The sequence below is a fragment of the Loxodonta africana genome, chromosome 26 (genome assembly GCF_030014295.1).
Source record: "Loxodonta africana isolate mLoxAfr1 chromosome 26, mLoxAfr1.hap2, whole genome shotgun sequence".
Lineage (NCBI taxonomy): Eukaryota > Metazoa > Chordata > Mammalia > Proboscidea > Elephantidae > Loxodonta > Loxodonta africana.
In genome coordinates, this window is record NC_087367.1 from 8,060,468 (window position 1) to 8,074,201 (window position 13,734).

Below are 13,734 nucleotides of genomic sequence, written 5' to 3' on the forward strand. Positions count from 1 at the left end.
GCCTGTGGCGACCCCATGAGTTAGCGTAGAAGTGCTCCGTAGAGTTTTCTTGGCTCTCGTCTTTCTGGAGGCGTACCACCAGGCCTTTCACGATAACATGTTCCCTTTTGAATGATTCTGAAATAACTCTGGGACTCTGGAACTGCTTTTGAAGGAGGCTCTTGCTAGGTGAGAAGCAGCGCTGTAGAACAAAATCAGAGACTTAGTGTTTTTGTAAAAAAAAAAAATCTTTTTTAATTCCACTTGAAACGTTTTTTTAGTACCACTGATCTCTATTCATTATCTCTGTTTGTAACCCTTTTACTGTTACCATGTGTTTACCTCTCATTTTGAAAGGAATGCCTGGTACTCTGTTTCCATTCAGGAGGTCACATTGTGTATAGTTACAAATATACAACTTCAAAAGATTTTCAAGTTCTTTGGTTCTGGGACTCTGTTCATCATGCTACAGAATCACTTGTCTTGATTTTAAGCAGTAGAGGAATTTAGTAGTCTTGGTTTTTACACAGAAATGTAAAAGAAGTCAGTTGGGAAGCCAAACCTTTATTTCTTTGTTCATCAAAGCTATTCTCTCTCCGATGAATTTCTAAGAGGAAATAATTTAAAAAATTTTTTTTTAATTTACTTTTCAACTTAAAATTTTATTTAGCACACTAATATAGCAAGTGTTTAAAATCTTTTCAGTCAAGGGTGGGAAGGGAGGGGAAAGGGTATTCACTAACTAGATAATAGACAAGAATTATCTTAGGCAAAAGGAAGGACAACACACAACACAAGAGAAGGCAGCACAACTGGACTAAACCGAAAGCTAAGAAGTTTCCTGAATACAGTCAGACACTTGGAGGTTCAGAGTAGCAGGGGCAGGGCTCTGGGGACCCTAGTTTCAGGGGGCTGCTAAGTCAATTGGCATAACAAAGTTTATTAAAATGTTGTGCGTCCCACTTCGGGGAGCGGCATCTGGGGTCTTAAAAGCTAGCAAGCGGCCATCTAAAATGCATCAATTGGTTCCAACCCACTTGGAGCAAAGGAGAAGGAAGAATACCAAAGACGCAAGGAAAATATTAGCCCAAGAGACAGAAAGGGCCACATAAACCAGAGACTCCATCAGCCTGAGACCTGAAGAACTAGATGGTGTTCGGCTATCCACAATGACCGCCCCAACAGGGAACACAACAGAGGGTCCCTGAAGGAGCAGGATAAAAGTGGGGTGCAGAACTCAAATTCATGTAAAAGGACCAGACCTAATGGTCTGACTGAGACTAGAGGAACCCCGGAAGACATGCCTCCCAGACTGTTTACCCAGAACCAAACCCATTCCTGAAGCCAACTCTTCAGACAAAGATTAAAGCCCACTGCCCTCGAGTCGATTCCAACTCATAATGACCCTACAGGACAGAGTAGAACTGCCCCATAGAGTTGCCAAGGAGCGCCTGGCGGATTCGAACTCCCGACCTCTTGGGTAGCAGCCGTAGCACTTAACCACTACACCACTGGACAAAGATTAGACTGGACAGTAAGACATAAAATGATACTCGAGAACAGTTTGCTTCTTAAAGTTCAAGTAGGTACATGAGACTAAATGGGGAGCTTCTGTCTGGAGGTGAGATGAGAAGGCAGAAAGGGAGGGACCAGGAGCTGGTTGAATGGACACAGGAAGTCCGGGGTAGAAAGGGGGAGTGTGCTGTCACATTATAGAGAGAGCAACTAGGGTCACATAACAACGTGTGTGTAAATTTTTGTATGAGAAACTAACTTGAGCTGTAAACTTTTCCTTGAAGTACAATGAAGTAAATAAAAATTATTTTGCAGTCAATAGGTAAAATTACAAAATTTTCCATTTTCTTTAAAACCGTTAATTTATAAAGAGCCATTTAATAGGGCATGCATTTAGAATTGATACACTGTTTTGAGTATTTTTATCTTAGATGTATTCTGACGCATTTTGAAACAGCTCTGTCAGCTGACTGCATGTCTCTAAAGTGCTCAGGCTATTTTTAGAGCTACTGTTTTTATCATCAAAAGTGAAAGGTTGTTTCATTTGTTCCCTGTCTTTCAAGTGGTAAACTCCTGTGCCTTGTGTGTTTGCCCTTCCTGAAACCTGCTGGAGTGCCCTGTATTTCAGTCATGATTTGACAAGCTGGTTCTCTTGTTTGGAGAAAGGATTATCAAACATTTTTCTCTCTTTCCCTCTCCTCCTCTCCACCCCTCTCTCACTTCCCCATCCCTTCCTCCCTCCTTTTGTCATTCTGTCTCTCTTTTTGCCTCCTGGGCAAAAGAGCCTTTTCACCCTCCTCTGTTTCTACTTTATTTTGGAAAAAGAATTCGTAGGTTTTTATTCAGTAGGGAAATCAAAATTGGAAAGGAGCTGAGTAAGCAGTTGTGAACTAGCAACATAAGAATTGCTTACTGTTTTTTCATGAGAGAAGCCTGTGAGCATTACAAGCACGGTTTTATTTCATGAAATGATGGCTTGTGTACTTACTGTGAATAGGACACAGTTCCACACAGGCAGCAGGCTGGTCACCTTGTACAAATGGGCACGGACAGCTCATGTTTGAATCGCTGTGTGTATACACTTGTTTATTTAGTTTCGTTACCAGCAATTTGGTTTTTGTGCGTTGTTTGGTATACCTTGGGGCCTGGTGGTGCAGTGGTTAAGAGCTCGGCTGCTAAGCAAAAGGTTGGCAGTTCAAACCCACCAGCCGTTCCTTGGAAACCCTATGGGGCAGCTCCACTTCGTCCTCTAGGGCTGCTATGATTTGGAATCAACTTGATCGCAGTGGATTTGGTGTTTTGGATTTTGGTATACCTTATAGTTAAAGATTTATTTGAATCGTGAATAGTTTGGGCATTAGATATCTCCTTTATGTCTTTTAAAACTTTTTTTTTTTTTTTTTTTTGTATCTTTCTTTTCTGTGTATTGTCCTAAGAGTGTCATATAGTATTATATTCTCTCATTTTTTGTATTGTTCTGCCCTTGGAGAAATGCAGTATTTCCCTTTTCTGGTACTTGCTCCTGAGGGCATTTGTTTCTCCATCGATCAGGACCATTTGAATTTTGGTGCTCTTATCCTTAAGATGCGATTAAAACCTCAGTTGTCCCCCCCGCCTCCAACATGGACAGGAGTACTGGTGGCTGCTAGAGACCTGGTGGTCTGCTTCCTAAAGATTACAACCTAGGAGACCCCATGAGGCCTTTCTGCTCAGTCACATATGGTTGGTATGGGTTGATGTTAACTCTGGCACCCAACAACACCACACCACATGGAAATGACATGTTCTTAACCCCTGTTTGGGATTTCCTGGCCCATGGCCACATTTTTGAGCTGAAGTTACTGCCAGCAGCTCATGAATGCTCTCTAGCTGTGTAATTTAATATGTTAATGGAATAATGGAAGTAATTTCTCTGGGGACCTGTTGAAGCTTAAAAACTTAAAGTAGTTTTTACAGTTATTTTGTTAATAAGCAATACAAGAATTTTTAATTCGATGTTTGGGGAACATTCTATTTGCTTTTTAAAAAATACTGGTTTTACTTAGAAATTAGAGAATAAATCATTGATTTTTATTAATTAGTTTGATAATGTTTCTTCCAAAAGTTGCCTCTGTGCTACAGTAATCTTCCTTTAGAAAACTGATTTCTAAAAACAATTAAAAAAATCCTTCACCTTGATCTGGCCTTCATCACCTACAGCAGTTGTGTGTCCTTGTTTTACACGAATGCACATAAAAACGTACTTTTTTAACAGTCCCTGCTACCTGCCCTAGAGGTATACTTTTTTTCTTTGTAAGTAATTTTAATGAAAAACCAATGTTAATGCTGCATCGGTGATGAAGATGTTGAAGATTTATTTGTACCTTTCTTACAAAATTATCTCGGCGCTAATTTTGTGTGAAGTGACTGAAGAATCACTGCTGGCCAATTTCACGGAGCAGAATTAGGGTTTGAAAGGTGAGATGTAAGCTGGATAATGTTTGACTGACTTTTGGTGGGATTTGTTTAGAGTTAAAGAGAGCAGGTCAAACTGAATTTTTCCCCAAAATGAAGTGTTTGGCACACGCTTCCGAAGAAAGATACTGTGTGACCAGTTACTATTAAGTCGTAAAGAGATTAAGGCAAATGTGCACAGAATATGCCAAAGGCACAGTTCCCAGTTTATCTATGAAAAAGCAAATATATATTCTGAAGTTAAATTTTAGTTCAGGCGTTGTCAAGTGAAGCCGAAAGCACTGCTGGCTGTGGGTGATCCACTTTACCCCAGTCCTGACTCTGTCCTGTGCTGTACCTTTCTCTGCTTTAGAAGTGGATTTTGTCCTGATAGTTAGGTAAGTTCAAGAAGGCAGGAGACACAGACATCCAGGGCTGTGTGAGTTCAGTCAGATCTCCGTAATCGAGCCCCAGGCTACTGGCTTTCCTCAGGCCTCTCTGCTCTGCATACTTGACAGTTATTTTATCAAAGTCGTCATAAGGTAATTTTGGCCCAGAGAGGAAAATTCACATAGTCCTTGGTTGAAACTGGGACAAAAACTCAGCTTTTTGACACTCTCTGCCATAATAAATAAGATGGTGGTTGGGGGAGGAGTTTCCTATTTTGGCGTAATTTCCTAAATCATAAATTAATGGCTGTTCAGAGGCACTAATAAGTATAAAAGTAAAATAAGCACAGATTTTCAGTTTTTAATATAGTCAAAAATACAGTTTAGTTTGTTTTGGTCTGATAATTACAGTTAGCATTTATTGCCCTTGATTCTGGGCCAGATAACTCTGCTTTCCGTGTCTTATCTGGTTTGATTTTTATAACAGCCTTGTGTGAGGTGGGTATCGTTACTGTTACCTAGAGGGAAGAACTGAGGCTGCAGTATTGTGCTGCTAGCAACAGAGCTGGTACTCAAACCCAGAGCTGCCTGCTGCTGAGCCAATACTACAAACCCGTATATGCTATCCTGCGGCTTTCTTTTCAACTGAACGTGTCTTTTCTAAAAGGAAATAAAAAATAGGATATGAGAAAACTCACCCACAAAAAGTAGTCACTCCCTAGACCCTTTTTGACAAAAACAAAAACAGTGTTTTGCATTGTTATCAAGTTAGTGTTAACAGATTTCCATCAACTGGAAGGGTATGTAGTGATTATTTCACTCCTTCTAAAAATTAGTGGAATATAGTTTAGTAACATCTAGCCTTAACCTTTTATTTTATTTTTAAACAGAAACATTGTTCCCTTCATCTTGAGAGATTACAAGAATCACAAAAGGTCAATATACAGATATCACAGGTTAGAGAGATTGTACCCTTTTTTGGCTAAAGAGCGTAAATCCAATGGTACAGGCCTTATGTGTAAGGTTGGGATTATAATTGACTTTATTTAGGTGAACTAACTCACATGCCCACATACCCTAGTCCTGTAATGAGCGAAGTGACAGCTATCAGTTATTATAATTGGCCCCCTATTCTTCTGAAGAGTGAAGGGAACTGGAATTACCAGAGAAACCACGTAGCTGTGCAGTGTTTATGATTTACTTTCTAGAATCATTTTTTACATTATTTGAGAATTGGATGGTAGAACAGGAAAGTTCTCGGTGGAAACAGCAGGTTTTCTGTGTAGCACTCTTTTTGTGCTAGAGAACCAGTACAATAATTGTAAATTTAACATGAACACAAAATTTTAGGAGCCAGCAAAATTACGCATCTTCTGCATATTTCCTTGGATAGATAGCTTGCCATTTCAGAATTACCTTTTTAAAGTCTGCATTTAAGTCAGTCTGTCGTTTAGCTTGGAACTGGATGGCTGTCTGTAAAACTTGCCTGTTGATTCCGTGATCGATTTCTAAATGGGGTTCTTCAAACTAAAAGAAGATCCAGACATCTGTGTTCTTTGTTCCCCTGATAGAAAGTGTTTATTGGATATTGTAAATAAATAGATAAACTGATGTAAACAGGGAAACCTGGGTGGTGTAGTGGTTAAGTGCTGCGGCTGCTAACCAAAAGGTTGGCAGTTCAAATCCAACAGGCATTCCTTGGAAACTCTATGGGGCAGTTCTACTCTGTCAAATAAGGTCACTATGAGTCGCAATCGACTCCACGGCAACAGGTTTGGTTTTGGGTTTGAGTGTATGGATGTATAGCCTTGTTATAAGTACTTCAGAAATGCCCAGAAGTAAAAATGAAAGTCGTGGTTTTCAGGGAGCTGTCCATGTAGCTGGAGAGAAGTTTACCCTTTTTTACGGGGTAAAATCAGATGTTGTCTAAACTTCTGACTTAACACTTTTGAGAGAGAAAGTGTAACAGTTCTTTCTGATCATCGGAGAAAATGCTCCGTGATTCCTTTACAGTAGAACTCAGATCTGTCTGCCGAGTTGTAGCCCAGTTTTCTCTTCAGTTAACTTTCCTCCCGGTGGGTTGACAAGTGATGTCAGTGTTCTGTCCAGAGTGTATAATATATCGGTTCCGTGTGCTGGGTTTGCTCTCTGTTATTCCTTGAAATTTCTTCACAGATTAGTTCTTAAGCTTTCAGAAAAGAAGTTGGATAGACTTCTGGACTTAAGAATTTCAAGAAGCTTAATGAGAAAGTGTCAGGTGGAAGCACTACCTGAAATTTACCCCTTCCACCCATTAATTTTTTTCTTTTGAGATTTGGGGGCTTGTTTTATTTTTACACGTATACATCACATTGTAAGTAGTGCCAAGATTGTTTTAAGATTCCAGTTCAGAATTGCCTAATGCTCTTTTGTTTGTTTGCATTTGCCCTGTTGACTGTGGCCTTAATTAATATTTTAAATATTCTGTTCTGGTCCTTTGTGTATACACGGACCTTTTCATTAAAGCAGAAGTGTCAGTCAATTGACATTTCCTCGTATTCAATTATAAATCCATATGTAAAAGGTTATGTCGGCTCACATATTCACTTGAGGCACCTACAAGTAGGAAAACAACTTAGTTTTTAGTATTACTCAACTTTTTAAAGTAGTGACTGAAATTGATGGCTGTTGCTGTTTTTGATAAAAACGGTTGCTGTCAATAACGTTCCTTGGGGGGTCATAGAAGTCTCAACGATTAGTTACAGAAAGCCGATTTCTGGCAGTTGCTGAGTAAAAAAGCACACTAGATCATGGTATGCCTGCTCTTTGTCTTTTGATGTAAAAGCACTGTGATAACAATTAGTCATGTAAGTTTTCAGCCACTGAGCATACTTGTTGAAGTGTTGATAAATGTGGTTATGGCTGCCTACTTTGTAAAGATTGAAAATGGTCTCCCCTTTCCACGCCTAACATTTCCTCCTTCAGCTTATAGCAGAGAAATCCCAGGGTGAGGGAAAGAGTAGATTAAAGAGTTCAGGTAGTTAATCCTTGCAGTTCCATCTGTATGGAAGAGAAGGCTTAGTTGTGTGTTCACGGATAATGTACAAGCACATAATACATGAGCATATCTTAGAGGTATTGATTAATTGAATTATATGTGTTCTTAAAATATCCTGATCTAATTTATCAAATGGCTTTTCCCCCCAGTTCTGTAGAAAATGTCCTCAAAACACTCGTGAAAAGCTGCCGACCGTAAGTAGCTTCTTGATTTGTAAAGACCCTTGTTGTTTCTGTGGTGGGCTGTTTTCCATCTCTGGTATGCTTGGAAGAGGAAGTTAAAGGTACAAAGTGAACTATTTGTGTTCCTGACATTGTAATGGTAGTCACTGAACACAAATAATCGCAAACTTCATGAGATGAATTTTTTCAGATCTCATTTATAAATTTAGAATTTTTAAGTGGTATTGTGTCAGCCACTTATTATAAAGTAAAAATACCATACTTTACTTAAATCATTTTTATTTGAAAGGATGTCCTAAAGTATTGGCATTTGTTACTCAGATCAAAAACAGTTTCCAAAATGAGCGTTGTAGGTATTGCATTAAAATACGCGTCATAACAAGACGATGGGCCATATGTTTTTTTCTAAGTTCTGTTTCAGTAGTATGTTTGACTTTAAGTGTCCCATATTTGATGTTTAAAGGTGAACAGGGCCAGAATTTTGTTTTAATTAGCTAAAGTCCAATTCTGTGTATGTGAACTATTGTTTTGGGTCAGGCTGTTCTGAGACCATTTTACTGCTGTGGATACAGTGAATTCTTTTGAACAGAAAGCCTTATATTTTATCATGTTTGTAATATAAGTCAAAGTTACTCAATAAGCCAGATATTTAATATTGATTTACTGTACTACTCAGTCTTGGCCAAATGTATTTTCAGGATATAAGATTTTTCCCTTTTAAGAAGCATAAGGTCTAGCCTGATTTATATGCCACCAACGAACCGTGCCGTCTTGTGCTAAGCAGTTAGTTAGCCTCTGGGGCTTGTGTTACCACCAAGGTTCTTAGGTCATTCGTAGAACTCCAAGTTTTTAGTTTGAATTTTTAGGCTAACAATGATTTTTATCAATTCAGAAAAGTTAGGAAGGGACATTTATGTTGAGATCCTTGGTAGCGGAACATATTCTTTCATGCTTCCTCTTTTTTTTTTTTTTTTTAATTCTAATCTGTGGTACAGTGACTTGGCACATAAATAACTTGGAGAGCTCAACAGAAGTGTTACTAGAAATTTATCTTTTATATAAAAAAGAGATGAACTATGATTTTGATTAACAGAGACATAGAAAGATACACATAGGAATAATAATATGTGTAGGCCAAACCTAAAAGTAGATTTGAAAGGATTTCCTAACTTGTTTGGTCGTATCCCAAATCAGAATTTCTCATATGCTGTTCCTTATTTTTAAGCCCTGTAAGTACACTTAATGATACATGGGTCCTTCGTGTCCACCCACCTTAGTTTATCTGTGTGTGCACAGCTCAAATTTAAATTTTGTGAATCTTTCCCAGGAATGTCCTTGCCTGTTCATGCATTGAAGATATTAGAGCCCATAGGCCTAGATTATTTAGTCCAGCTCGCTCTCATCCACAGGAGGTCAGTGGTCCAGTGAGGCTAAACGGTGTCCAAAGGGGCCTGAAGGTTCCTGGACCTGGATGTTCTTGGGCGGATGCTCTCTTTTCTCACTTCCCTGAATATCCAATTCTCAATAGGCTGGATTCTACATGACGAGATTTTTTTTTCTATTGCTATTATGTGGCACAAAAAAAGAAAAAAATGTTTAACTTAGTGATTTGAATGACTGTTTTTATCTAAGTTTTATCAACTTGATAGGAATTTTACGTTCCAGAGATAAAAAGAGAATTCACCTTGTTAGTGTAACAGGGGCGTTTATTTTAGTGTTATAAAAACGGGTTTTTTATAGACTACTCAGCATTTGTATTTGTAGTGTGTGCTGTATCGTGAAATCCATCCCCCCCGTTTTCGTCAGTCATTGATTTCTGTTATAAAGTTTGTAGCCAGTGATCAGATACAGTGAAAGTCTTCTTCACTAGGTATTTTCCAGCAGATGCCACAGCTGAGATGCTGGAGGAATGGCGGCCTTTAATGTGCCCTTTTGATGTGACAATGCAGAAGGCCATCACCTACTTTGAAATATTTCTTCCTACCTCCCTTCCTCCAGAACTTCACCATAAAGGTTTTAAGTAAGTATGTATATATCTCTTAAGGAATTCTAGAATACAGCAGGAAATACAGATATACAAACTAGTAAAGCAGTAGTAAATTTAAAGTTTTTACAGATTCAGTGATTGTGTTATCTTCATGTGTATGAAGGTTAAAACATAAGATTGTAAGTTAGAGAGAATGCTTGTCAAACCAGATAAGAACAGAGAGAGAAAGGATAATGAAAACAAAAAGTAGTATCAGTAAGTAGGCAGTGATAGAAATGTTAGACTGCATAACGTTTAAGAGAATGAAGGGTGTTTTTCTAAAACTTGGGTTTAGCTCTTTCCATGGGCATTTTTACACTCTATTTGTTACTCGGTCTAGTCTTGGCACTGTTTTTAGGAACTGTTTATTTTTCTAGATGACGGTCAGCATTTAGTAAGTCCTAGAATACAAAATATGTAGAATGGCGTACTTCCTAGCAAAATATTTCGGATGTACCTTTACGAAAAAAGAAAAAAAAAAAAAAAAACTGGAAGAATAACAGTGAATTATCACTGTGTTGAGGGTTCATGCTTAGTTTTTTTTTTTTTTTCCTTCTCCCCAGGTTTTCTCTAGTGAGATGGCTAAATCTTTTTTAAACAGATTTTTTTATATAGCCATATGTCACTGGGTTATGTTAATTTAACTTAAAGTTTTTAAATACTTTAGTTTCTTTGACATTTGTAAAAAAAAAATGGTATTCCCACATTTTTGCCCCTACATTTTCTTCAATTTGGAATCATTTCCTTCTCCTTCATTTAATTGTCCCTGGCACTTGGTGGCTGGTAATTTCTTTCGTGGAACATTTGCTATAATAGTGTTAGTTAATGAGCGTAATGGGCTTATTAAAGGAAAAAGGTAAAGGAGAGCTACAGAACAGGCAGTTACAGTAAAGGAAGAAGGCGGAGGAGAGGAAAGGAAGGGTAAACAGAGAGACAGGTATTACATAGGCATGGACAATAGTTAACCATGAAGTAGAAATTTAATAAATGAGATTACTCTTTTAGCATAAATAAATTGAAAGGGGACTGTTCAGACAAGAAGAACTCCTTTGTTCCATTACGTTTTTAACTTCGGTATTATTTTTTCTAGATTATATAGTTATCAGTAAGAATAATAGATTAAAAAAAAAATACAAAGGATACCTGGCTTTGAACCACTTTTTATAAATCACTTGCTATTCATAACAACATTTTTCTTCTTCAGACTTTGGTTCGATGAATTAATTGGCCTTTGGGTTTCAGTGCAAAATCTCCCACAGTGGGAGGGGGTAAGTATCACTCTCATACTTTTTGGTTTGGAAATAGATTATTTTGATGAGTAACTCCGATCCCTAAGATTAGCTGTTAGCATCGTTGTAACCCATTCTTCTTCATTTTATTTACTCTGTCCTAAGGGAAGTAGGCATTTCATTTATTTTGGTTTTCTCCAGACCCAGGAGTGTACCCATGTATTGCAAAATGCATGAAACGTGAGCCCTGTCTTCCTCCTCGTGCACACACCAATAGGGTCTGGACCCATGGCGGGTGTTTTCTGCACCCTTTGAAACGTAAGCCCTGTCTTCCTCCTTGTGCACACACCAACAGGGTCTGGACCCATGGCGGGTGTTTTCTGCACCCTTTGAAATGTAAGCCCTGTCTTCCTCCTTGTGCACACACCAACAGGGTCTGGACCCATGGCGGGTGTTTTCTGCACCCTTTGAAATGTAAGCCCTGTCTTCCTCCTTGTGCACACACCAACAAGGTGCCGGACACATGGTAGGTGTTTTCTGTGTCCTTTTGGACTACAATTTTTTTTCTGTTTGTATTGCAGATTTTTTGTCACTTCCTTTTTAGAAACATTTGAATTGCCATTGCTTTTAAATAGACCACATAGATCAAAATTTAAGTTTGGGGGGGTTTAAAAACGAGGTCATAAACCACATGTCAAAATAAGCTGTGCAGGTGACTGGGAAAGAACGAATGGATAAGGGCCGGGGCTGAGACACTTAGAAACCGAATCGTACCCGACGTGAAGAGTGTGAGCAGGGAGGGGCATGATCTATATGTGTTTCAGTTGTTGTGCGCATATCTTTTTTGTTGTGTATATTTTCACCAAAAGGAAAAAGAACCAAGTCATAGCAAAGTGGCAAACAACAAATGCATTTACTTAACTTTTCCTCTTTTTCTTTACTTTCAGCAACTAGTAAATCTCTTTGCTCGATTGGCTACAGATAATATAGGGTACATAGACTGGGATCCATATGTACCAAAGGTAATGAGAACATTTGAACATAGAACATACAACAGCACGGACACCAACTTTATGCTATTAAGGAGACGTGTATTTTATATGCTGGTTTCAGACATCACCTAAAATATTTTTTGGCCATTAGTAAAAACCTATATGTAAAAAAAGTAATTTACAGGGATGGGTCATTTATTTTCAAAAAGCAGTTGGCCATGACACGCACCCCAAGAACCAAACCCAGTGCTGCTGAATCGATTCCGACTCGTAGCAGCTCTGTAGGACAGAGTAGAACTGTCCCATAGGGCTTCCAAGGAGCCCTTGGCGGATTTGAACTGTCGACCTTTTGGTTAGCAGCTGTAGCTCTTAACCACGATGCCACCAGGGTTTCCCATGCCAAGCAAGGCATCATAAATGTGTGGTTTTTCTCTTACGTATGCCGGACATGAACCGAAAGCCTCAGAGTGGGTAATTTGGAAAGTATGAAGTATATTATCCAGTGTTCCGTACAGTCATACTTTCCAGTAATTTCGTGTATTGTGTTTGATTGCTGTTCTAGGGCACCCCCCACGTTGTAGCCCACGTGTATTTGCTTAGAGTGGCTAAAGCTAGAGCATATCGAGGTGCAGTGTCCCTTAGCGTCACCTCTTTGGTTTTGTTTCACCTGCAGCAGAGTCACCCCCAGAGCTTCAGTGGGACGGGGATGGGGCAGCCGGCTGGTTCTGCTGCCCACTGACAGTAGAGCAGGGATGGGGCAGCCGGCTGGTTCTGCTGCCCACTGACAGTAGAGCAGGGATGCGGCAGCCGGCTGGTTCTGCTGCCCACTGACAGTAGAGCAGGGATGGGGCAGCCGGCTGGTTCTGCTGCCCACTGACAGTAGAGCAGGGATGGGGCAGCCGGCTGGTTCTCCTGCCCACTGACAGTAGAGCAGGGATGGGGCAGCCGGCTGGTTCTGCTGCCCACTGACAGTAGAGCAGGGATGGGGCAGCCGGCTGGTTCTGCTGCCCACTGACAGTAGAGCAGGGATGGGGCAGCCGGCTGGTTCTGCTGCCCACTGACAGTAGAGCAGGGATGCGGCAGCCGGCTGGTTCTGCTGCCCACTGACAGTAGAGCAGGGATGGGGCAGCCGGCTGGTTCTCCTGCCCACTGACAGTAGAGCAGGGATGGGGCAGCCGGCTGGTTCTGCTGCCCACTGACAGTAGAGCAGGGATGGGGCAGCCGGCTGGTTCTGCTGCCCACTGACAGTAGAGCAGGGATGGGGCAGCCGGCTGGTTCTGCTGCCCACTGACAGTAGAGCAGGGATGCGGCAGCCGGCTGGTTCTGCTGCCCACTGACAGTAGAGCAGGGATGGGGCAGCCGGCTGGTTCTCCTGCCCACTGACAGTAGAGCAGGGATGGGGCAGCCGGCTGGTTCTCCTGCCCACTGACAGCAGAGCAGGGATGGGGCAGCCGGCTGGTTCTGCTGCCCACTGACAGTAGAGCAGGGATGGGGCAGCCGGCTGGTTCTGCTGCCCACTGACGGTAGAGCAGGGCTGGGGCAGCCGGCTGGTTCTGCTGCCCACTGACAGTAGAGCAGGGCTGGGGAGCCAGAAGGCAGGTTGTTTGTTCATCTTTGCTGGTACTGCCTTCCTCTGCTGCTAGAAACTAAGTGGGGAGGAGAAATAGCTTCCCCCCACCCCAGGCCCCTATCTGTTGGCAGTGACAGACTTAAAATATACATTTAATTGTCTTGAAATACATTTATTAAAGGAAAGATTAAAATATAGATTCTTAGTGAAAAAAGTCAAGTCAGTATTAAAACTCTGAGAGGAAAATGAATCGTTTAGAAAATATTTACACTCAGGGTGGTGCTGTTGTGTGTCTTGGCATGGGGTCAGCGCTGAGGAAAAAGAATTTTATGTGCACTCAGGGAGGCAGAAAGATCTTCCTGTTTACAACAGGATCTACGTT

At 40.6% G+C, this 13,734-nt stretch overlaps 1 protein-coding gene across 4 annotated transcripts in view; it reads left to right on the forward strand.

Moving 5' to 3' along the window:
* The window catches only part of PSME4 (proteasome activator subunit 4), a 97,069-nt gene that overhangs the window by 19,497 nt on the left and 63,838 nt on the right, over window positions 1–13,734 (forward strand). For all 4 annotated transcript variants that reach the window (XM_064277088.1, XM_064277090.1, XM_064277091.1 and 1 more), the window contains exons 4-7: window positions 7,503–7,547; window positions 9,406–9,555; window positions 10,766–10,829; window positions 11,738–11,812. In XM_064277088.1, the coding sequence (XP_064133158.1) occupies window positions 7,503–7,547; window positions 9,406–9,555; window positions 10,766–10,829; window positions 11,738–11,812 (334 nt within the window). The remainder of the gene's footprint in view (window positions 1–7,502; window positions 7,548–9,405; window positions 9,556–10,765; window positions 10,830–11,737; window positions 11,813–13,734) is intronic.